The following is a 25,076-nucleotide window of genomic DNA, read 5'->3' as shown; positions in this document are numbered from 1 at the left end:
GATGTTCTGCAATGTGGGAAGGAAGAAGGCAGAATCATGAAGGAAGTTGCTGGTCACAAGGAGGTGGAGATGGGGAGGTCCTGCCTCCACTCTGTCCTCCACATGAGAAGACTCAGGGGTTGTGTGCCCCTTTACCCCGATTCTTCCTGACTCCTGAGCACCCCAGTGTCCCTGCACAGGGCTCCTATCCTTCCCCATGGCTCTTCTGGTCTCACTTCTTGGAGGGAATCAGGCCATGACTTGGATCCTGCTTCTGCTGCTGTCAGCTGCATGTCTGCAAGCTGGTGAGTGGTGGGGACCTTGTTAGCAGGGAGTCTGCCTTAACCACAGGAGGGGCCAGTGGGGCTGGGAAGAGCAGGCTGTCATGTGGACAGGTGTCTGCTAGAGGAGCCAGAGAGATAGACTGTCCTGAGAGAGAGCTCATCCTCAGAGTGTGTCCAGTCCAACCCTTCCTTGTCTGTCCTGTCCCATATAGGACAGTGGGACATAAGGACAGTCCTGCCTTGTGGCCCACACCTGCCTGTGGGTCAAGGGTCAGGAAGCTCTGAGTCATCCTTTCCATTCTCTGCAGAGACTTCAGATTCTCCCATCCTTCCCAGGTCACTCACCAGGATCCAAGAAAAAAAGTACCTTTGGAGTCAACCAATCAGCAAACCTCTCTGGTGTCCAAGGCGGCTCCATCGAGATCCCCTTCTCCTTCTCCTTCCCCTGGGAGATGGCACAGAATCCACAGATGAGGATTCTCTGGAAATGGCAACACCTCCTTGGTGAATTTATCTACAACTCCTCCTCAGGTTACACACATGAGCATTTCAAGAACCGGCTCATCCTGAACTGGACACAGCCTCAGACATCTGGAGTCCTGAGAATCCTGAACTTGAAGGAGAAGGACCAGACAAAGTACTTCTGCCAAGTTCAACTGAACACAACAGAAGGCATGAAGGGTTTGCAGTCAATTGAAGGGACCCAGCTGACCGTCACACATGGTGAGCCACCCTGGCTCTGACTTTGATGCTTCTGGCTTCCTTGTCCCTTAGATGTCCCCTCAGGCTCCATGACTCTGAGCTTTCTTTTAGATTCCTTTCCCTTGGCTCTGTCCATGCCTCTGCCAACAGATCTTTCCCTTGTTGTTGTGACAAGTCTTTCCTGCCTCCTCTGACCTTGTCTGTCATTTTCTTCTAAGATGGAACCCTATGCCCTCTCTAGGATTCAGCCTGCCCCCCCCCCCAGTCAATTTACCCCCTACCTGTCCCAAACTAACACTGCAGGCCAGGCCACTTCTCCAGGACCTCAACTGAGTGACTTCTCCAGGATGTAACTGACTCACTTGGTCCTGTGGCAGGGCTCCCCTGAGTCCCTGTATGGAGCATCTCCACACAGCTCCAAACTAAGCCCAGAACAAACAGCAAGTGCCCATTGGATGTTCTTGGAGTCCTCTGGTCCACGTGTAAACTGCCACCTGTCCCCACAGCCCCCCATTTTCCCTCCTAGCTCCTCAGCACACATCCCTCACCTCTTTCTACCCAACTCCCTGTCTCCTCCACTTTCACAACCCCCCCTCTCCTTCCTTACCCTCTTACCCTCACCTCTCCCACACAAGCTCCAAGGCTCTTGGGAAATAATGTCCCCATTTTCATGATGTGGCTGCTCTGTCTTCTGATCCCTGCCTCTCCTCTGCAGCAGAAGTAACTGCAGTCCCATGCACAGGGAACACTGAGGTCCAGCCTCGTCACTCTGTGACTGTCACACCTGTGCTCTTCACATGGCCCCGCAGCAGCTGGGAGACTCTGTGCTTAGTTGTTGATCACAGTCTTGCTCTGTGGCTTTTTTTTTATATTTTAGTATTTTAGTTTTTATAATACAGGGCCTCACCATTTAGCCCTGGTTATTCTGGAACTCACAGAAATCTACCTGCTTCTGCCTCCCAAGTGCTGAGATTAGAGTCAGCTGCCACCACATCCAGCAGTGGCTCTTGACTGGATTAAAGCCACCCTGTGAGAGGACGCCCACAGCACAGTTCTCTGCACAGTCTCTATGACCACCCTGTTGACCTGATTTAATGTCAACCGGCAGCTGCCAGGGCTCCAGGAAGGGAGAGAAAGAAGCGGTTTCTCGGGTCTAGAGTAGTGATTCTCAACCTTCCTAATGCAGAGACTCTTTAATACAGTTCCTCATGTTGTAATGACCACCCTTCACCATAAAATTATTTTCATTCCTCTTTCATAAATGTGATTTTGATATTGTTATGAATCATACTGTAAATATCTGATATGCAAGATGTCTTATATTCACCACTATGGGGACAGCGAACAACAGGTTAGGAACTGTTGGTCTAGTGTTTCAAAATAGGTAACTTATGGGAATTAATAACAGTGATGTTTGTAGAGCAAATGAATGTACTCTGTCCTGCACTGAACTGTACACTTCTGGCTAAAATTATGTATTTTCTGTTATATATTTTTATGTATTCTCTGTGTGTGAACATGTAAGTCTGTTATTCCAGGTGTGTGTGTGTGTGTGTGTGTGTGTGTGTGTGTGTGTGTGTGTGTGTGTGTTAATGTTCATATTTCTTCACGTGCATATGTAGGCCAGAGGACAACTTCAGGTGTCCTTCCCTTATTTTGAGACAGGGTCTCTCACTAGTTTCAAGTGCTGGGATTACAGCTCACTAGCCCTCTTTGGTGTGAAACTCTGCACATAGATGAGTCTGGCTTTGAACTCACAAAGATCTCCTGCCTCTGCCCCTAGGGCTAAGATTAAAGGCCATGACAAGTTCATGCAGCTCTCTACATGACTACTAGGGATGAAACTCGGGTTCTAAGGCAACAAGCAGCCAACACTCTGTGGACTGAGACATGTCTGCATGTTACCTACATCTGTGAAAAAAACAACTGTATTTCTATGGCATAATTATCTGTGACCAGATGACCATCTGAGGACCCACCTCCAGGACAGGTGGAAAGTGTGCATTCGAACTTGCTCTCCTGGAGTCTCAGCCTTCAGCATGTATTCCCTCTCTGTGAAATTCTAACAGCTGTTCCCTATCCCACATCCCACAGAGGAGACAAGGTGTGACACTCACCCCATCCCTCCCTCATGTAGGGGGATCTGCTCACTTCTCATCTCTCCCCAGCCATCAGCACCACCATGCAGAGCCCCTCCATCGTCACCTCTACAGTCACCACAGCTGGCCTGGAGGACACAGAGGACCTGAGGAATCCTGCACTTGTGAACCTGGGAGCCACGGTCGGGGTGGTGGTGGCCACGGCTGTGCTCATAACCCCCGTCTATGTGTTGATGGTCTTCCTCTGGTGGAAGCAAAGGTAAGTGGTCCTGGACAGGCCCTCACCTGAGCTTACCCTCTGAGTGTTCTCAGCTGTGGGACATGGAGAAAAGTAAAGATGTGCAGGGAAAAGTAAAGAGAACAGAAGGACAGGAATGTGACTTAATTAAACAAGGACTGAATTGTCTCCTACTTTCTTTAGAGACCAGCTGGATCAGGTGTAGATGAACACAGAGCCTGCCCCTAAGGATATCAAGTGAATATGGGGATGTCTCAGATCATGCAGGTCAATGACCAAGGTGGTTCTCTGCCATCCTCATGTGTGTGCATGTATGCAATTATACAAACATATACATACATATATACATATATATAATACAGTCCAAAAACAAATTTTTAAAAAATTTAAGGAAGTACTAAAAAAAGTAAGGATATTTGCATAATGGAAAATGTATACTCTAAGTCCTTACACTGAAAAAGAATATAGAAATCAATGCAATCCCTATTCAATTCCTATTGCATTTATGTAAAGACAAATTACTTGTCTTCCAGCTTTCTTAAGGATTCTGAGAAACAAATATGGGGACAAGCTGGGAACATCTCTAAACTCAGCATTTGGGAAATAGAGACAAGAGGATCCGGAGTTGAAGGCCATCTGCAGATACAGAGAAAGTTGCAGGTTAACCTGAGCTCGTTGAGACCTTGTGCTCACACAAAACAAGAGCCAAGTGTGGACTGTGTTCAGAGCAGATTTAAAGCCATGGTGACTAGAAGACTGCAGGATAGGAACAGAGATGAGCAGAGAGTGGAATGTAATAGAGAGAGCAGAACTAATGTTTGAAGATGTGGCCCCTGGTCTTCAGAAGAGCTCAACCCTCCAATAGGTAAGAGGAGCATCTGAGAGCTGGAGAGCAGCAGCCTGAGAGGTAGCAGAAGTCTGACTGGGATTCGACCCCTGAGACTGAATCTGCAGGGTGGCAGCAGCCTGCACTCACAGGGAAAGCTAGAGAGCCAGTTTCCAGGGAGACAAAAGGGAGGCTTGGTGAGTGCAGAGCAGGGAAAGCAGGGAGGAGACATGGGGTCAAGGCAGGGGAAGGAAGCAGAGGGAGAAGGACATGGACAAGGGACAAAGGAGAGCTGTCCTCTGATTGGCTGTGCTGTGCAGAAGGACAGCTGAGGACTGTCCTCAGGACCTGGTGACTCTCAGAGCTGTCCCTGAATGGCTGCTACAGAGCTGTTTGCTGCCCTGGGCTCCTAACGTTGTCTGAACACAGAGAAGAGCTGAGAGGCAGATGGAGGATCAGCATGGCTGCCACACTGACACTGTTTCTTCTCCTACAGGCCAGCAGACTAAAGATGAACCCCAGCCAGGGGAAAGCCTGTCATCCCAAGGAGCAGGTGAGGGGCTGTGTGGTGGTTTGAAAAAAAATGGCCTTCATAGACTCAAGGATTTGTATGTTTTGTCATCATGCTGTGAAAGTTAGGATGTGTGTGCTTGTTGGAGGAAGTGGGTCACTTGGGGTGGGCTTTCTCATTTCAAATGCTCTAGCCAGGAACAATGTCTCCCTCTCTCTTCCTGCTGCCAGCCTATCTGGATGATGAATGCTCAGCTACCTGCCCAGCACCATGTATACCCCCAACCTTCCAACCATAATGATAATCAACTAAACCTTTGACACTGTAAGCCAACCCCAATTAAATGTTTTCTTTATAAGACTTGCCGAGGTGGTGGTGTCTACTCACAGCAATGGAACATTGATTAAGACAGGCTGTTTGGGGAATTTTTTTTATGAGAGGCATGCAAGCGAGCTGGAGAGATAATTCTGTCAGAAAAGCCTTGCACACAGGCTGGAGGACCTGAGTTTGATTGGGAGCACCCACATGATAAGCCAGGGAGGTGATGGACAGCTAGAGTCATGGAGCTGTCTGTCCAGCTAATCTAGTCTAATTGCTGAGTTCTAGAACAATGAGAGACCATGTCAGAAAAAATAATGTGGATTCCTAAAGGGGATAAATGATGGTCATAACATTTTCCAAATTTATTTTAAAACATGTATTTCACAATTACATATTAATGGACAAAAGAAAAGTAGGAACAACTAGATAGCTCGGTGGGAAAAGGTGTTTGCCTAGCCCAGTCACCCGCGTTCAATCTGGGAACCCAAACGGTGCAGGGAGGAAACTGACTCTGGAAAATTGTCCTCTCCTTCTCAGAGACAAACATTGTCTGTCAGTCCCCAGATACTAGACCTCCAGGGACCAGGATCTCTCACCAGGGAGGTCAGTTTACATCAAAGTAGGGATTGATGACCACACATCCTGCATCTCACTGGATTCCCTACCTCCTGACTGGGAATCCGAGAACATGGCTGCAGGTTCCTGCTGTAAAACATCCGACCTTGGACAGGTACAAGAAGAAAAGCCAAGCTTTTGCCGTGTGGGCTCTGATTTCCTCTTTTCAGATCATCTAGTCTTTCTCTGGTCCTAAGAGCACATCTATTCTGTTCCTGTCTGTCCATGGAGTTAATAACACTTTTTAACAAATGTTGCACTGTGTATAGACTTGAACCTTTGCTGAGTCTGTGAAGAAACTGTTCCCAACACCACGAGACCAGTTGAAGACAGGAGGGGTCATGGAGAAGTGACCCAGGCTTCTCCTGGCTGAAGTGAAGTCTCCTGAGGCAGCTGTGAAATGTCTGCAGTGGTGTAACTGGATTCAAGCCTCCTGAGGCTGAACTCAGCAGCAGCAATGGTCACAGGGATCTTGGCAGCTGGGGTGGTGTCTCCTCTGAGCATCCCTGGGGTGTTCACACGAGCAGGCTGCAGGATGATGGTCTGGCCAGTCACCTATGGGAGTATCGGTTCATCATACCCTCCTTCCAGGTAGCTGGTGAGAGAGACGGACCTCATGAATGATACTCCAGTGGTCATGTGACTTGCCATGTCAGTTTCCATTGTTCAAAAGGGAGAAACAGCAAAGGAGCCCACAGCAAAGACTTCACAGCACCAACATTCTCAACAAGGTTTAGGTCAAATCCCCTCAGGGTAAAGGAACATTACTGTTGGAATGGGGAGCAGACATGGCTTCTAGCATGGCTACCAGTGTTGGGGATTTGTGTTCCCTGGCCTGAGCCAGTCAATTAAAAAAAGTACTAGAGGAAGCCAGGAATGGTGGAATATGCCTGTAATCCAATGATTGACAGTAGAGATAGCAAGACCATGAACTGGAGGCTGTCATTAGTGCCTATTGAGTGTGAGGTTAGCCTAGGCACATGAAACACTGTCTCAATTGTGTCCCTTTGTCCCTTTGTCTCCTGCTGGAGATAGAACCCAGTGTTCTGTGCATGCCAGGCAGGTAAGCACTCTACCAGATGAACCTTGTCTTTATGCTCAGTCAGGTCTGAGAGAAGATCCTCCTGGTCATGACTACTCACCTCCAGGCTTCTTCTGTCCTTGCCTTACAGTCTGAGGTCTGTGGGTAAAAGGTCACTGGATTGCTAACTCTCTGCATGAAGGGCTGGGCCTGACGAGGCTGCCATATGTCAGGTGTTGGACCCCAGCATTTTTATTCAACAGGGTCTGTTGGTCCTTCAGGATCTCAACTGCCCCTTGTGCTCAGCCTCACTGGCTGCCAACTGCTGGATCCTTACTCCAAAGTCATGGACTCAGTTGGAGTTTCAAGTCCTTAGTTGAATCACCATAGGAACCCCGCTGTGGATATTTTTTATGTCCAGGATACTGTAATCAGTCTCCTGCAGTGCCAACCCCATTTCCCCCAACAGCAGTGACTGGGCTCTGCAGCCATGATGCTGTCACAGGGGAGAGGCACTTTCTGTGGAAGAGCAGCCTGGGCTGTGGTGTGCACACGTGGGTCTTCTGCACACACGTGACCATGGGTGTGTCAGACAGCAGTGTGAGAACCGGCTGCTGCACAGGATGTAGCATGTGTGTGTCCTGCCCCCACAGAATAAAAAAATAATTTTAAAAATTTAAAGCAAGTTGGGCTAGGCATGGTGTTGTATGCCTTTATTCTAACTTTGAGAGACAGAGTCAGAGGCAAGTGGATCTCTGTGAGTTTGAGGCTAGACTGGTCTATATGTCCTGTTCCAGGCCAGCAATGGCTACATAGACCTTGTCTCAAAAGACAAACAAACAAACCAAAAAAAATAAACAAACAAAAAAACCAAACCCCCCAAATCTAAAAAAAGAAACAAAAACCAAATTAAACAACAAAAACCTAAAACAAACAAACAAATAAACAAACAAAAAACCTGAGATGGATAGTGTCTTGAGTAGTAATGCTGGATGTTGTCCTCTGGCCTCCATATACATGAGCACACACTCACTTGCACACACAGGCACCTGCACGCAGAGACACACAATCACACAAGGCACCTTTCACAGCTGATCTGCCACCACATGTTTACCCAGTCCTCATCCTGAGTACACATGGTGTCTCAGGCCTGACTCTGTGACTCTTCAGACTCCAGTTCCTGATGGTGTCCTCAGCATTCAGACTCTGATTTTATACCTAGCTGTGTTTTCCCATGACAGAGGTGGAGGAGAACAGGCTCAACCTTTCCTATTTCCGTCAGAACCATCCAGTTCCAGAAACTTTCCTCAAATAACGCACAGTGAAGGCCTTGTGGGCCCTGACACAGCAGATAATCTCAATGATGAAAACTATCCAACTCTCCACCCTTCCTGTCACTCCTTGATTTCATTTCCCCAGGGACAAGATACACACCCCAGATGGAACCCCAGACTAGCTCACCCAGACTGGGTCCTGAGGAGAGTGGAGGAGATGTTAGAGAGGTTGGAAGGATGGCAGCTGGTAGTGTAGATAGGACACTCAGGCTGCACCTGAGACTTTACATTAGCACAGTTGCCCCGCCCCCATCTCACCTCTTCTTTCTCCCCCAGGATGACATCATCATCTTCATCTCCCTCATGTGCTGCCAACCTCAGCATGAGCACTTTCTGTACCCCTGCCTAGGGGACCCCAAGAAGAGACTCTATAGTGTCCTAAAGGCCCAGTGAGTGGGGATGGGTGACCAGCTCAGTCTCCTACTCCTCAGGTAGGAAGTTTCCCAGCTTCTGCAGATAGCCAAGGCCAATGGCAGAAACTCCCGGGTCACTGAATTTGAGGTCACAGAAACAGAGAAACGATCATTTTCCTCTTCAACATATATGCTGTTTAAATGAAACTATTAATAGTAACAAAATTTGTTTAAGTGAGTCTGAAGAAAATACTGGTGACATCTTCAAGTATCTGCAACCAAAGTGAAATAACAGATGACCTGCCTCCATGACCTGGCTGACTCTTTGGAGTTTTGGTTATCTTGGCTGTTTGTTGGGTTACATGAGACCACATTCAATAAAGGTTAGGGGGGCCCTTCTGACAGATTCAATAGGCCCCAATACCCTCTCCTGACGGGGCCCAACTCATCCCAAAGGTTCTGTGTCTCTGCATCTCCAAAAACAGGATGGATGGATATAGAAGTGTGTCCATGTGCTGCTGGGAGTGAGACCATGAGTGTTTGGGCCTGGCTCAGGTCAATAAATCAGAGGACCATGGGAACTGTGGGGACTGTGAGGACAGCAGAGACAGCAGATGTGACAGAGGTGGTTGCATAGTCACCTGAGGGAAGCATGGAGAAGGCAATCAGTGCAGGAATCTAAGGAAATGGGAAGTCGCCTCTGCACATGTCACTCAGGGAGAAGGATGCCACTTCCTCTGCTACAATCTTGTCCTCCACAGAACTGATGGAACCTTGTCTGAGGAAGGGGAGGATGACCCTCCTACAGAACCATACCTGAGGTCACCACAGCTTTTGCCCCCAACCCTCACATCTCCACCCTAGTCACGGAGCAGTGTGTCCACTGTCAGAGATGTCCCAGGCAACATGTCATGAGTGACACATTGCTGCTGTGAGTCTTCTTTGCCAACTTCATCCAAAGAAGGTTCTAGAACAGCCACAGCTAGAGGGAGTCACTCAAGTGCTTTGTGGGAACAGCCTCCTGGGAGCCTAGCAGCTGATCCCTGACCTTTGAGGGGAGTACCGATGCTGTGCGGAGCAGGCAGGCTGAAGTCTGTGTGGAGTGGAGGACTACAAGTACTTGATGGGATGAAGTCCAGTCAACCATGCATGTGACAGTCATGTGACATGTGCCAGGGCTTCTCTGATCCTTGGCATCCTCTTCTGAGTTGTGGGAAGGTTGGTGCGATGTAGAAAGTCTCCTTCAGAAACTGGAGTACCTTTGGAGTCACTGTCTAGGGGAGGGAGACGATCACCCAGGAAGCCCAGGGTGGTTACAGACTCGGCAGCAGAGAGCAGGCCAGGGTGAGAGTGTCCCCTGGGCCTTGGTTCTGCCGGGTGCTGTGAAGAGTCCCTGAAGGACAAGAAGAGGACAAAGAGCAGATGGTGGTGGGGACACCGAGCTAGGGCTGGGACTGAATGTGTTTCCTCATCACCTCCATCCTCGCTGTGTCTGAAGTGAGCAGAAACTGACCACTTCTGTGCCTGAGGTTATTAGAGAGAGGGGGAGACAGACAGACAGACAGACAGACAGACAACCAGCATGGTGAGAGACACAATGAGAAACAGATGATGATGAGGAGGGCAGGAGTGGAGGAAATCTGGAGGTGAGGAACCAGTGATTACAGGCCACATGGGAAATGGACAGGACTGGATAAGACAGAAGATCAAGGTGGAAGAGAGGAGAGCCCGGCATGGTGAGGTCAGTTCCATTTCTTCCTGTCAAAAACGGGGCCTGGGCTCAAGGGCATGGCCATCCTGTCAGTGACCACTGGGCGGATCTTCTGCAGTGTGAGAAAGAACCCAGAATGATGAAGGAAGTTGCTGGTCACAAGGAGGTGGAGATGGGGAGGTCCTGCCCCACTCTGTCCTCCACATGAGAAGCCTCGGTGGATGACGGTCATTTTAACCCAGTTCTCTCCTGACTCCTGAGCACCCCAGTGTCCCTCACAGGTCCTCTCCTGCCTGATGACTCTGCTGGTCTCACTTCCTGGAGGGAATCAGGCCATGACTTGGATCCTGCTTCTGCTGCTGTCAGCTGCATGTCTGCAAGCTGGTGAGTTTGGGGACCTTGTTAGCAGGGACTCTGCCCTAACCACAGGAGGGGCCAGTGGGGCTGGGAAGAGCGGGCTGTCATGTGGACAGGTGTCTGCTAGAGGATCCAGTCAGTCCTCTGTGCCCCAAGAGAGAGTTCATCCTCAGAGTGGGTCCATCCCAACCCTTCCTTGTCTGTCCTGTCCCATATGGGACAGTGGGACCTAAGATCAGTCCTGCCCTGTGTCCCACAGCTGCCTGCATTGATGACTCAGGAAGCTCTGGGTTGTCCTTTCCATCCCCTGCAGAGACTTCAGATTCTCCCTCATCCTTCCCAGGTAACTCAGCAAGATGTCACAGGACAAATGCTTTTGGAGTCGACCAGCCAGCACACATCTCTGGTGTCCAGGGCGGCTCCATCACAATCCCCTTCTCCTTCTACTTCCCCCCGGAGTTGGCAAAGGATCCACAGATGAGGATTCTCTGGAGATGGAAGCGCTTCCATGGGAAATTGATCTACAACTCTTCCTCGGGTTACATATATGAACATTTCAAGAACCGGCTCATCCTGAACTGGACACAGCCTCAGACATCCGGAGTCCTCAGAATCCTGAACTTGAAGAAGAAGGACCAGACAGTGTACTTCTGCCGAGTTCAACTGAGCATAAAAAACTGCACGGAGATGTGGCAGTCAATCAGTGGGACGCAACTCACCATCACTCCTGGTGAGCACATCCCAGGTCAGGCCCTGGTGGCCCTGGCTTCCTTGTACCATACATGTCATTAGCGATCCTACACTTCTGTTTCTTCCCTCAGATTCCTCTCATGTGTTCTGTCCCCTCCCCAGAGCTCTGACAACTCCACCTTTCCTCTTCCCCACAACCATCCACAAACCTTAGCTGCTCTCTCTGAGCTGCCCCTCATTGCCCTCAGATCCACCCCACCCCCAGCCTCAGCTCTTCCCAGATGGCCCAGTCTCCTGCTCCTTTCTCCAAACTGACTACCGCCCTGCCCACCCCACCCTCGTTGACACAAATCCACGTGGATCTGACCTCTCCAGGATGGAGCGGCCTTTACCTGGTCCCGTGTCAGGGTCTCCGTTAGATCTAGACTTTACACCATATCTCGTGCCTTCCACAGTAGGTGCCTTCTGGTCACGTGAACCCCTCCTCCTCTGGGTCCCCCCACTTCACCAGTCTCTAGACACATCCCTCACCTCTCCCTGCCCCAGTTTCTTTTCTACTTCTTCATTTCCCTCTTCCTCTCCTTCCTCCCCATCCCCATCTTTCCCACACAGACCCTCACGTTCTCACCATGATCAGGTTCTCTGGTCACTTCTCCTCCTCCATGGCAGCTGTAACTGCAGCTTCCACACAGAGTGCACACAGGCCCAGCCTAGTCACTATGTGGACATTACCCTGGCCACCAATGCTGGGCACTCTCGTGGTCATTATACAGAGAGACACAGACACCAGCAGAATTCAACACCTGCCCAAGGTCATGCTGGTGAGGAACAGGCCTCAGACGGGACCCTTTACCTCCAAGCATCTCTATCAGTAGACACGTGGCCTCTGTGGAGTTCACGCTGTTGCTTGCCTTTTCTTTTATCTTGATTTTCTAGAACATGTATATATGTTGTACTCAAGTGCACACATATGTGTGCATTTGTGTGTGTGTGTGTGTGTGTGTGTGTGTGTGTGTGTGTGTGTGTACATATATTCCATTTTTGTTCGTGGGAAGGCCAGAAGTGGACATTAGGGTTCCTCCTCTAATAAGACCCACCTTATTCCCTTGAGGCAGGGTCTCTCACTGAACCTGGAGCTCACTGTTTAGGGCTAGGCTGATGGGTTGTGAAGCCCCATTGATCCTCTTGTCTCCCATGGTGTTGCGGTTACAGGTGCTCATGCGGTCTGTCTTAAAAATAAGGTGCATGACATCTGAGGAAGGGAACACTTAAGATTAGTCTCACATGCTGGCGCTGGTAGAGCACACCTTTAATCCCAGCACTCAGGAGACAGAGTCAGGTGGATCGATGTGAGTTCAAGGCCAGCATGGTCTACTGAGCGATATCCAGGACAGGTTCCAAAACTAAAAGGAGAAACCCTGTTTGGAAAAAACAAAACAAAACAAAAATCAGCCATACACACACACACACACACACACACACACACACACACACACACACACACTCATGCGCCATTATGTGTGTGCCAAAAGTTAATAAAAAATACTTTTAAAAAATAAAATATAAAATTAACAGTCAAATAAAAATCACTTATCATTTATTATATCACCAATTCTCAACAGTGCCAGTGATAAATTGGTTTGTCCCTTCCAGGTTAGACCCACCTGCCTCCCCCTGACAAACCACTCCTCATCTTAACCCTGTGCTTGTTCAGGATAAACTCCACAGCCAGAGCTGACAGGCACCTTACACCTGCATTTCCTGTGTCTCCTACATGTTTCCCTAAATGGTTTCTGTTCTTCCACCTCCTCCCTCTTCCTCCGTTCCTAATGTCTCCAGCCTTGGCGATAATCTATTAGGTGCTTGTAGAACGATCAATCTAAGGCAGCCATGCCTTTCTGTGCTTCAGGTAGACACACCATGTTTTTCTTCTTTTAGCCGGACTTCAGATGGTCCCCAAGGCCACATGCACACTAGACAAGGGCTCTGCCATTGAGTTACTCCTCACCTCCACTGTGAGTTCTTCATCAGTATTTTTAAAATTAATTCAATAACTGAATATTCATGCCCATTGTTTTTAAAATATTAAAATTAATGATAAAAGACACTTTTCTTTTCCTTCAATTTTTTGTAAGACAGAGTCTCATGTAGTCCAGGCTGGCCCCAAACTTACTATATAGCTGAGGATGACCTTGAACTCCTGACCCTCCTGCCTCCACTCGCCAAGTGCTGGGATCACAAGGGTGTGTGACCACTCCTGTGTCCCCTGCTTGAGATGGACTCAGGGCCTCGTGCACCCTAGGCAAGCACTCCACCACTGAGCTGCATCCACAGACCTCAAAAGAAATGTTTTATCAGAGCAAAATGTCCTCATTTAGGGCAAAGATGTCACACCTGGAGAAATATGTGCAACAAATATTGAAAAGAACCCTGTGGTTGGCTAATCAATTCTTTTTCCATAATTTCACTTTTGTAGCCAAGTTCAATAGTCCTCTCCTTTGCAGTTTTTCTCTTTCATGTCTAAGTAAAACACTCCTAGTGAAAGATCTCTCTCCCTCTCTGTCTCTGTCTCTGTCTCTCTCTTTCATCAGGGATTAGGTCTTTCTCCTGCCTGGAACTCACCAAGTGGTCTAGGCCAGCTGGCAGTGAGCCCCAGGATCTGCCTCTCTCCCCCTGAAGTGCTGGATTACAAGTGCATGGCAACACACACAGGTCCCTGGGGATGCGACTCAGGACTTTGTGATCCAGAGGTGACCTAGTTGGAGTGTCTGTTGCTGTGAAAAAACACCATGACCAAAGAACTTGGGGAGGAAAAGGTTTATTTGGCTTACAAATCCCAATCACATTCCATCATTAAGGGAAGTTGGGGCAGGAATTCCAGAAGGGAACCTGGAAGCGGGAACTGAAGCAGAAGCCACGGAGGGGTGCTGCTCACTGGCTTGCTTTCCATGGCTTGCTCAGCCTGCTTTGATTATAGCACCCAGGAAGGACCTCTTGCCCAGACATGGTACCACCCACAGTGAGCTGGGCCTCCCACATCAATCACCCATCAAGAAAATGTCCTACAGACTTGCCTACAGGCAACGTGATGGAGGCATTTTCTCAGTTGAGGTTCCTCTTCCCAGATAACTACAGCTTGTGTCACATTGACAAAATAACTGGCCAGGACACAAGGCAAATACTTCAGGACTGAGGCATCTCCTCGGTTGCTGACCTGCCTTTTCTCCCTCAGGACACACTTTCTTATTGCCTAACTCTATCCATGGCAATTGCTAATGAGACTATTTCATTACTCTACCACTATACTTCCAACAACTTGGTTTTTGCTTTGTTCTTTTGGGACATTCTGGGAAAGAAGGAAATATATATGTACACATCTATGTGCACACACACACACACACACACACACACACACACACACACACACACACACATTTGCCTACATTCCCTGCTAAAATTAGGACAACAAAGAAAATTCTTTATTTAAAGAAGGTCTGGAACTGAATAGTGCTGGTTGGCTGCTCCATAGAATGAATGTGCTATAAGACACTGAACCATATATTACATAGTTCAAATGATATATCTTATATTATATATATTTATACCTTTGAAAATGATTTTTTTAGACAGGGTCTCACTATGTAGCTCTAGGTAGCCTAGAACTTGCAATGTATACTAGATAGGCCTTAAACTCACAGAGATCTGCTTGTCTCTGCCTCTTGAATGCTGGGATTAAAGGTGTGTGCCAACTTAAAAAGTGACCTTTTTTAAAGTGGGGTGGTGCAACCTGTAATCCCAGCTCTTGGGAGGTGGAGGTAAGGAGATCAGAAGTTCATTAATACACAGCAAGTTCAAGGCTAATCTTGACTACATGGAATTTATCTTTAAAAATATATATATTAAGAGTGGTTCAGAGCACTGGTTTTGTAACCGTGAGGACCAAAGTTCAAACCCCAACACCTACCTAGGAAGCTGTGTGTCCCTGCATATCCTGTGACACCAGTTCCAAGGAGGTGGAGGCAGGAGGATTGCTGAGTTTGTTGGCCTTCATCCTAGCTGGCACTCGAGCCCCCATTTCACAGAGACCCTGCCTCTGAGGAACAGGTGGAGAATGTTGGAAGAGGACACCACATGCCTCTTCTGGCCTCCACATATATAATCAAGATCACATCTCTATCCTGTGTGTGTGTGTGTGTGTGTGTGTGTGTGTGTGTGTGTGTGTGTGTGTGCCTGCCTGTGCATGTGTGTGTGTACACATGTTCATGTGCACATATGTGTGTAGGTGCATATATATACACTCACAGACACATACTGTACACATACATAAAATAAATGGCAAAAAGATTTTTAGTAGTATTTGATTATTTAAATATTTCATACATTTCTACAATGTATTTTGATCATATCTATATCAAAATCGAGCAGTGTCTTCAGTAATAGGTTCTTATCATCTAGCTATGGTGGGCATCCAAGAGCAATGACAGTAGTCTATGTTGTATTGGGATTTCTGGACCTTGCTGACCAATAACCCATAGGGAGGCAAGCCGTGCCTGGTCCTGAGATTTCCATTCAATAACTCAGGTCTTTAGAGCAGCACTGTCCACACTTGCAGGCTACTCCTGTTCTAACAAGAACTGTCATTAGAAAATGACTGTTTTTGATCTCCGTGACTTAGAGATTGCTCTTTGTAAGGGATGACATGAGGGTCTGGGGACATTCCTACCAGCAAGTAGAGAGTTGTCCTTGCTCACCAGATTCTCAGCCTCAGCAAATGTTCTCTTCTTCCTGTGTGAGCTTCTAAGAGCTGTTCCTCATCAGACATCACCTAAAGGAGACAAGATACCCATGTGTGCCCATCCCCCATTAAAGAAGGACCCACTTGTTACTTGAGTGCAGGATCAGAACCTGGGCCCCGGCAGCTCTAACAAGCCAGGCTTGGCCATCTGTCCTCAACAGGACAGTTAAAGAGACAGTCACAGTGAAAAGCAGAGGAAAGAGATTTACACAGCATGGTCATACTGGAGGTTCAGTGACAACCGCCCAACTCCATAGTTGGGGTTTTGACAGGTCCTGACATGAGGTTTAGGCTTAAATAGAAGACAAGACATGCGCAGAGCTGAGCAGTCCCAGTTCCGGTGTGGCCCCGCCCCCAGTGAGCCATCACTGTCTCTGTCCTGTCTCTCCTGCAGGTTGATCTGAGGAGTTGACAGGACTGTGTGAACTCTCCAGACTTCAGCCTTTTCCTTCTCCCAGCATGAGACTCCTTGGGTGACTCCAGTTCCTTGGAGTGCATTGCTTCAGTAGTCTGAGGGGCAAAGTGTGCAGCAGAGGCATCCTCAGAACACCATTCCTGCCAGGGAAGTTCCATGCTGACTTTCTTTGTCTCCTCCCAGCCCCCAAGACCACCTCTCCAAGCCCCACCTCTGCAACTTCTGCACTCACCAGAACTGCTCTTACAGCCACAGAAGGGAAGAAGAGCGGGAAGAATCAGCCCCTGGGTCTGGGAACCACAGTTGGGTTGGCAGTGGCTGCCGCTGTACTCCTGGCTGGGGTTTTGGGATTGATAGTGTTCCTCGGGTGGAGGAGAAGGAAAGGTAAGTGGTCCAAGACAGCACCCCCATCACACTTCGTGAGTGTTTCCACAGAACAGTCCACACCAGAGTCCTGGAAGGGGATTGATGACAGCACAGATCCGTGGGTCAGGGGATGGCTGAGTCAGGAAAGTGTTAGCCATGCAAGCTGGAGGTTCCATGACCATACTCCATGTGATCCCAGTGCTGAGGAGGTGGAGACAGGATGATCCCTGAGGTTGGATGGCTAGCTATACTGGCCTAACTGGTGAGCCTCGGGTACAAGTGAGTGGCCTTGTCTTTAAAAAGAAGTAAGGTAGGCAGCGTTAGAGGAGCAATGTCTAAGGGTGGATTCTTGTCTCCCCAGGGCAGATCCCTGATGGCCCCCTCCTCTTTCCCCAGTCAGGCTCTGAGGCTTGTGCTTAGATTAACTGGGGTCTGTTTGCTGCTGTTGTTTTGGTTTGGTTGACCGCAGCCCTGTACTGCTATCCTCACTGGGATTCTGCCTGAAGCCGCTTCCTCAGGTGAGGTTCTGCAGGGTTAAGTCTGTGAACCGCACAGTCCAGTCATGTCTCAGTTTTCCCTGTTGACCTAGACACAGGTCATCAATCCTCCCCTTTGCTTACAGAGGAGAAATGGGCTGCCCAGGAGAAACTAGGGGAGGGGAAAACACAAGGGACCGGAAGTCACCTCAGCAAAGCTGTATTGCTCCACTTCCCAAAGTCTGGCTTGAAACTGCAGGATCCCAAGTAGATGAACATCTGGTTTCCCTGTAACTGCAAGGTGATGGGGGAGCCATCCAAGGGCTGAGTGTTTTCAGGAGGAGCTGAGGTGTTGATAGACACAGTCAGAGGAAGGACAGGTAAATAGAGGAACTCTCCAGAGGAAGAAAAATAATATAAGATGTCAAAAAATAAATAGTGACAGCCAGAGGCAGAGAGATGGCTCAGGAGGTCAGGGCACTGGAAATGCTCAGAGCCCACATGCTGAAGGAAAGAACAGAGTCCTGGACATTGTCCTCCAAAACATGCATACCATGTCGTGTGGAAACTCACACACATAGTAAATAAATAAATATAATACAATTAAAAATGATAATAATGACAGTAACAATGATTCACACCTCGCTCAGTACACCTGGGAGATGGAGGCAGGAGGATCTTGAGTTCAAGGCTGGCCTAGACTATATGAGAATTTATCTCAACCCTCTCTCTTCCACAAAATAGCCAGGAAAGGGCTGAGAGTCATACAGAAGACACTCTCTGGGCATCCAGGAAAGGGAAAACATCTCAGGAACTAATGAGCAGTGTGGTGCTGGTAGAGGAGGCAGGAGATGACCAGAGGGAACCTGGTAAATCAGGTCCCCAAGCCTCTGATACAACAGGACAAATGCAGTGGCCACCACAGCACCCTGCTATGATGACATCAGTGTGTGTGAAAGGTCTCAGATGGGGATTCAAGAGGGTCACTGGGACAGATAACCGGGGAGGAAGGAGTTTACTAAAAGTTATCGATGCCATGGACAGACAGAAAGGTAGATATCAACGTGGCAGTGCACTCTAAGGAGATTTCAGGCTCCACCAACATGACCGGGCCTCTAAAGAGGGAAGGGGGGTTCTTTTTATTTCCTTCTGAGGATAGGGGTGCTTTCTCTGCACAAGCTGGACCAGGAAGGAGGCAAGAAAGGGAACAGGATGTGTGGTCACTAATACCGTCAGTGACTAAAATCACTGCCCAGGTCAGAAACCCGAGACCTGGATGGAAGCAGGTCAGCAGGAGAGAACAGTGTCTGGACAGTGTCTGTGTGAGAGGTGAAGGGCGGTGCTGTGGCCTGAGCAGCAGCTGGATTCTGACATTACAGTCTTAGGGTGCAGAGAACAGACTGGAGGGGGGCCAGGCTGTGTCATTTTGCCACAGTGGAGCTGCACATGGGGATGAATGGCCAGAACCAGGAAAATGTCGAGGCAAAAGCTTTCAGACTTTGTGATTAGCCTTGTGTGGTAGTGCATGTCTGTAACTCCAGTGTGTGGAAGGGCCAGGTAGGAGGATCAGTAGTTCAAAGTCGTCCTTGGGTGCAGAAGACCTCAAACCAACACTCAGTGATTAGATGGATGACATGGGGACCAGGGAACAGGAACAAGTCTGAGTGTGTTGAGAAACACTCTGGTGAAACAACCAAGCCATATAGGGACTGAAACAGGAAGTGTGTTTGAGAGTGTGTAATGGCGGTTACTTTTCCAGTGTGGTGATAAAACTTCATAATCAAAAGTAACTTGTGGAAGGAAGAGTTTGATTTGGCCTGCGGTCCCAGAAGGAAGGTTAATAGTGGAGGGGCAGCTGAAGCAGGACACTGAGAAGTCACATCTTCATCACATGCAGAAAACCAGGGAGAAAGCTGGAAGTGAGGGAGAGCAATATGTTCTCAAAACGCACCTCCTGTGACACATAACTCTTCCAGAAGGCTGCACCTCCTAAATGGTCAATAACCTCCCAAATACAACAAAGATTTCAAATAGGTGAGCCTGTTATGAAGATTTTTCATTCAAATCTAACCCTAACCTAACCCAAACAATTAAAAAATGAAAACAATTCAATTGTTTGGGTTAGTTAGGAGTGGGCTAACCAGCTGAGTTGGGGATCTATTTGACGTGCCTGTGTAGATCTCACAGAGCTGAACAAAAACAAACAAACAAACAAAGTGTATTTGTAAGTCAAAAGAAAAAAAGAGAGAGATGGTTCAGGAGTTAAGAGCACTTGCTGCTCTGGCAGAGGACCCAAGTTCAGTTCCCAGCACCCATATGGAGCAGCTCACAACCTCCTGTAAGTCTAGCTTCAGGCACCCAGCGCTCTCTTCTGGCCTCCTTGGCCAAGGGAACAGGATGGCATACATAGTCATGCACACATATATACACACACAAATAAAAATAAATCTCTAAAACTAAAATTATAATCTAAAAACACTTAGGGAAGGCCAGTTGGCAGTGGCACACGCCTTTAATCCCATCACACAGGAGGCAGAGTCAGGTGGATCTCTGTGAGTTCAAGGCCAGCCTGGACTACAGAGCGAGCTTCGGGACACCCCAAAAAAAAAACTACACAGAGAAACTCGGTCTCAAAAAAAGGGGGAAAAAACAGTTAGGGAAAAACTGTTAGGGAACCTAAGGCACCGAATGACTTGTTCTCAAAACACAGTGGCTGACATTGTTGAAAGAATGAGGAAGCGGGTGAGTAGGAATCATCTCATTCTTAAAGTGGAAAAATTAGTTCTGATGTCTATATTAGGAGGCTGGAGAGATGACTCATTGGTTAAGAGCACCGGCTGCTCTTGCGGAGGACCAGGCTTTGATTCCAGCACCCATACAATGTTTCACAATAACCTGTAACTGCTGTTCCAGGGGATCTGACGCCCTCTTCTGACTGCCACAGGGACCAGACACTTGTGTGGCAATCGGACATACCAGCAGGCAAACAGTCATACAATGAAAATGAGTTAAGGTTTTTTTAAAAAAAGATGTCTGTACTACAAAAATAATCAGTAAATTCAATATAATTTCTATCTAAAGTACAATGGGAGTTTTGTAAAAACAATTCATCTTCTCAAATTCACGTACATTCTGGAAAACAAAATGAGATGATATAACAACAAAAATGGCCAACAATGGAGCATTCCTGCTGCCTGATCCCAGAGTTTATCAAAGTTGCAACAGGAGGCTGGAGGAATGGCTCCGCAGTTAAGAGCACTGGCTGCTCTGGCAGAGAACCTGAGTTCTGCTCCAGCACCCACAACAGGCAGTTTACCACCGCCTGTAACTCTGGCTGCAGCCATATCGATCGAAGCCCTCTCCTGAATCCCACAGGCATCTATCTGCTCTCATGGCATCCACACCAAAAGAGGTGCAGATAATTTTCTTAAAGCAAAGCAAAACAAAACAACATCAACGAAAAACTTTTAAAGCTACAGTAGTTAAATAAATCAATAAATAATAATAATTGTTTTGTTTTGTTTTAAAAAAAAAAGCTACAGTAGCCCTCAGAGGTTAAAAGGAGTCAGTGTGGAAGCCTGGGAGCCACACAGAGGAAATGGACTACAACAAGTCCCCCTCTGACCTCCATGAAAACTGTGGCACACCTCCTACCATATAATCAATAAGTGACAATTTTAAAAAGCTTAATAATTAATGCACCAAGACAAAAAGATCAGTAGATTAAATATAATCCAGACAGAGGCGATCTCTAAAGGCACACAAAGGAAGTCTGGTGAATGCAGAGTAGATGAGGCAGGTGTGGAGTGCGGGGAACTCAAGGTGGGTGAAGGAAGCAGAGGAGACAGGGGTGGACATGGACCAAGCAGAGATCTGGGGAGGTTGCTGTGTAGGACACAGCCCAGCAGAGGGAGCTCAGGCTCCTCTCTGACTGCCTGGGGCAGGTTCTCTGCTCCCCTGTCCTCTGAAGGTGGTCTGAACACACAGGACAGCTGAGAGGGATGATGGAGGATCAGCACTGATGTCACACTGACACTGTTTCTTCCCCACAGGACAGAGGACTAAAGCTGAAACCCCAGCCAGGTGAGCACCATCCGGGTCCTCTGCGAGAGCAGCCAGTGCTCCTAACCACTGAGCCATCTCTCCAGCCTCTTCAAATTTCATTAAAAAAAAAAAAAAGAAGGACCACACCCAGGGCTCTTCACATCTCCCTAACCACTGACTCATCCTGTCTGCTCCCTCCTTGTCCTCTATGACCTCAGGCTCCTCAGGCACCAGAATCTCAGTGACAAGGAGTGCAGAGGGTCTCAGGAGTCTCCTTCCCAGAACAACACCCCCTTTAGGCGTCAGACTTCCTCCCTCTCTCCTTCCATTTCCTGGGCTTCCCTCTCTGTCTCTGGTTCCTCTCAGCCTTGAACATCCGCCTGGATTCAACAGCTCTCCCATCTTTTCCTTTCTTCTCTCTGTCTGTCTCTATGGTCAGTGAGCCCCGCTGCCCCAGAATCCTTTGTTCCAGATCTTCCACATCTCTGCCCTTTTCTATCCACCTCCCAACCTCTCCACCCTTCTCTCCTGCCTCTTCTTTTCCTACTGTACATGGCCTGCTCTCACCCTTCCTCCTCCAACCCCTTTTTTCTGAAACAGGGTCTCATTTAGTCCAGGCTGGCCTCGAACTCACTGTAGCCAAGATGATGTTGAACTTCTGATCTTTTGCCTCCACCTCCCAACTGTTGGAAGGACAGGCATTGTACCACACCGGGTTTATGAGGTGCTGGAATGGAACCCACAGCCTTGTGCAGATAACTCAAGCATCCACTAGCAACACTGCATCCCAGCTCCCTCCATCTCTCCTCTCCCCGTGGCTTCTTTGGCCAGATGCCCTTCCTCCAGTCCCATCTCAGGTCCTTTCTTCCTTGAACCTAGCCTGAGCACCTCCCCAGGAGATCTGAAACTTTCTTATCTTCTAGTTTTCAGGGTAGTGAGAGAGGATAGACTTGGTTCTTCCTATTTGTAGTCTCTGTTCCTGCCCAGGGCAAGCCGATTTCCTAGAATGACTCCCCTTTAGCTAGTGCTGAGGGACCTCAGCCAGGCCACCTTCCCAATGGCCTCTCATTCTCCTCCAGAGAAGGTCTAATTCTGAGGATGGAACTCGGTCATGCTCATCTAGAGTCACTGAGGATGGCAGAGACCATTCAGAGGGAACCAGCTCCTGATGCGTGTGTGCGTGTGTGCGTGTGTGCGTGTGTGTGTGTGTGTGTGTGTGTGTGTGTGTGTGTGTGTTCTCAGGTGCCATCCACTCTTTTAAATAATTATTACATTTTATTTGTTTGTGTGCATGTGTATACATGTGTGTGGGTATGACTTGACATGGTCCACATGTGGAGGTCACAGGACAACTTCTGAGAGCTTTCTATTTCCTTCCACCTTGTGAATCCTTGGGATGAAACTCAAGTTGTCAGTCTTGATGGTCTGGCCTTACCCACAAAGTCATTTCACCTTGGGTTCTGGATTTTTGTTATTGTTGTTATTATTGTTTGGGTATGTTTTGTTTGGTTAGGTACAGACAGGGTCTCCCACTGGTCTGGAACTCACAAGTTAGACCAGCTTGGTTGGCCAGTGAACATCAGGAGTCCCCTATCTCCACCTCCTGAGCACTGAGAGTACAAGCATGCCCACGATGCCCAGTTCTGTATGTGTTATTACATTTTCTTGTGTGTATACATGTGCAGGTGCACATCCACATGTGCCCACATATATAGAAGCCAGAGATCAATGGTGTGTCATTTGTTCTCTATTTTGTGTTCCTGCATGTATGTTGTGTGTGTGTGCGTGTGCACCTGTGCATGTGTGTGGAAGCCAGAGGTCTATGTGGTGACTCCCCTCAGTTTCTCCCACCGTTATTTAATATTTATTTTGAGGCAGGGTCTCTCATTAACCTGAGTTCATTAGTTGGGCCAGGCTGCCCAGACAATGAGCTTCAGGGATCCTCCTCTCTCCATTCCCAATCTCCAGGCACATCGTGTCCAGCTTTTTTTGTTTTTTTTTTTTAATTTATTTATTTATTATGCACACAGTGTTCTACTTGCATATATCCCTTCAGGCCAGAAGAGGGCGCCAGATCTCATTACAGATGGCTGTGAGCCACCATGTGGTTGCTGGGAATTGAACTCAGGACTTCTGGAAGAACAGTCGGTGCTCTTAACCTCTGAGCCATCTCTCCAGGCCCTCCAGCGGTTTTTACATGTATCCTTGGGGATCCAAATCTGGGTCTTCGTGTTTGTGAAGTGGGCACTTTGCCAGCTGAACCATCTCTCCAGCCCTCCACTCTATCTTTTGCGACAGGGTCTGACCCTGACTCTAGAGCTCTACTGTTAGTCCAGGCCAGTGAACTCCAGGGATTTATCTGCCTGTCTCTGCTTCTCCAGCATCCAGCATTCTGAGGGTCCTGGGTCTACAATCAGGACTTCGTGTTTATATGACACTTACTTTCCTAACTGAGCCATCTCTGTAGCCCAGCACCTAATGTCTTAACCTTTTCCTGTCCAGATTCTGATATGTTGTCCATTTGTTCCTATTCAGGGACCTCATTGAAAACACTGGGAATGTTGAACCTGAAGGTAAATTCTGCCAGCTTCCTGTTTCCCCACCTGGCTCTGCCTTCTTCTCCCAAGACCCCACACTTACATAAGCATCCCTCAGTATTTCCACCTTTCCCTCCATCACCCTGTCCCTCCCATGTAACCAAGGTCCTCACCTCACTGTTGGAACTCCCAGCCATCTGTCTCCCTTCCCTTGACTTTAGCACTCTGTGTTCCTTTTTCTCTAGGGCAATATATGGATCCCAAAGAGAACCCCAAGGTAAGCCACTCAGACTCAGGCCTGAGGGAAGTTAAAGGGATGTTGAAGAAGGAGGCAGAAGGGTGGAGGCTGCAGGTGTGGAGAGGACACTCAGGCTGCAGCTGCTGCAGGTGTGGGCAGGACACTCAGGCTGCAGCTGCTGCAGGTGTTACAGGACACTCAGGCTGCAGCTGCTGCAGGTGTGGGCAGGACACTCAGGCTGCAGCTGCTGAAGGTGTGGGCAGGACACTCAGGCTGCAGCTGCTGAAGGTGTGGGCAGGACACTCAGGCTGCAGCTGCTGCAGGTGTGGGCAGGACACTCAGGCTGCAGCTGCTGCTTTATGGTGGCCACAGCTGCACTGCTGCCATCTAACCTCTTGTCCCCACAGGATAACAACATCGTGTACGCCTCCATTGCCCTCTCAAGCTCAGCCTCCCCAGGAACACCACCCTGCCAGCCCGTCCATGGGAACCCCCAGGAAGAGACTGTGTACTCCATCGTAAAGGCCAAATGAGTGGGTCTGGGTGACGATCTCAGAGTCACCTGTGTTTCTAGTAGGAAGACTCCCAGCTTCCACTGATACCCACAGCCAGAGACAAAATCTCATGGGTCACTGATACCCATGGCCAGAGACAGAAATCCACACGTCAGGGCGTTTGAGCTCAGAGAAAATCAGAAATTCCCAGTTCCCTTTTCTAACTTCCTAGATCTTCCTCACAAAAATAAAAACAATCCACAGAATTTGCCTAAATGAATATAATTAAGAGTCACTCACGTGACCCTTAACTTCTGGCCTCTAAGATCCCCTCCTCTATCACTTTTTTCTAGCTGCCCAAGGCAGGGGATGTCCCAAATGCTGGCAGCCAGTCTACATGATATACACCCACATCTGGGAGGGTAATAACCAGTACACAGTGACTGGTTCCCATGGACCACCACACTGGACATCGGCAACAACCCTAGATAGATGGTGTGAGACAGGGAACTAAACACCAGATGGTCACAATGCATTCCTAAGGCCATGTTGCTTCCAGGAAGCTGGGGAGCCAGGACTCACAGAGATGCTTTTCTGAAGGTTCCCCAGGCCTGGGTCCTGCTGCTGTCCCCAGCCTCCTATACCCTCCAGAGAAGGCAGGTTGCCATAG

At 48.4% G+C, this 25,076-nt stretch overlaps 2 protein-coding genes across 2 annotated transcripts; both read left to right on the top strand.

Annotated features, from left to right (window-relative positions):
* Positions 1-196: 196 nt before the first annotated feature.
* On the top strand, positions 197-8,323 carry LOC128120786 (paired immunoglobulin-like type 2 receptor beta). Its single transcript, XM_052754994.1, has 6 exons — positions 197-284; positions 600-986; positions 3,134-3,323; positions 4,244-4,325; positions 4,625-4,681; positions 8,207-8,323. The coding sequence occupies exons 1-6, from the start codon at positions 197-199 to the stop codon at positions 8,321-8,323; spliced, it is 921 nt and encodes a 306-aa protein (XP_052610954.1).
* On the top strand, positions 6,192-24,991 carry LOC128120785 (paired immunoglobulin-like type 2 receptor alpha). The gene is made up of 6 exons (XM_052754993.1): positions 6,192-10,378; positions 10,695-11,081; positions 16,435-16,826; positions 21,146-21,176; positions 23,920-23,951; positions 24,185-24,991. The coding sequence occupies exons 1-6, from the start codon at positions 10,291-10,293 to the stop codon at positions 24,443-24,445; spliced, it is 1,191 nt and encodes a 396-aa protein (XP_052610953.1). The 5' UTR covers positions 6,192-10,290; the 3' UTR covers positions 24,446-24,991.
* The last annotated feature ends 85 nt before the right edge of the window (positions 24,992-25,076 follow it).

This window comes from Peromyscus californicus, unplaced genomic scaffold (assembly GCF_007827085.1).
Source record: "Peromyscus californicus insignis strain IS unplaced genomic scaffold, ASM782708v3 Scaffold_2__1_contigs__length_46816999, whole genome shotgun sequence".
In the NCBI taxonomy this organism is placed as follows: Eukaryota; Metazoa; Chordata; class Mammalia; order Rodentia; family Cricetidae; genus Peromyscus; species Peromyscus californicus.
Note: the sequence above shows the minus strand (reverse complement) of the source record. Positions and strands in the feature narration are given on the sequence as shown.

Excerpts from the sequence above, each read along its gene's own strand:
- LOC128120786 (XM_052754994.1), top strand. The coding sequence starts at position 197 with ATGGCTCTTCTGGTCTCACTTCTTGGAGGGAATCAGGCCATGACTTGG. Across the intron at positions 285-599 it reads AGCTGCATGTCTGCAAGCTG|GTCACTCACCAGGATCCAAG; the intron begins GTGAGTGGTGGG and ends CATCCTTCCCAG. Across the intron at positions 3,324-4,243 it reads TTCCTCTGGTGGAAGCAAAG|ACTGAATCTGCAGGGTGGCA; the intron begins GTAAGTGGTCCT and ends TCGACCCCTGAG.
- LOC128120785 (XM_052754993.1), top strand. The coding sequence starts at position 10,291 with ATGACTCTGCTGGTCTCACTTCCTGGAGGGAATCAGGCCATGACTTGG. Across the intron at positions 21,177-23,919 it reads AAAGCTGAAACCCCAGCCAG|GGCAATATATGGATCCCAAA; the intron begins GTGAGCACCATC and ends CTTTTTCTCTAG. Across the intron at positions 23,952-24,184 it reads ATCCCAAAGAGAACCCCAAG|GCTGCAGCTGCTGAAGGTGT; the intron begins GTAAGCCACTCA and ends CAGGACACTCAG.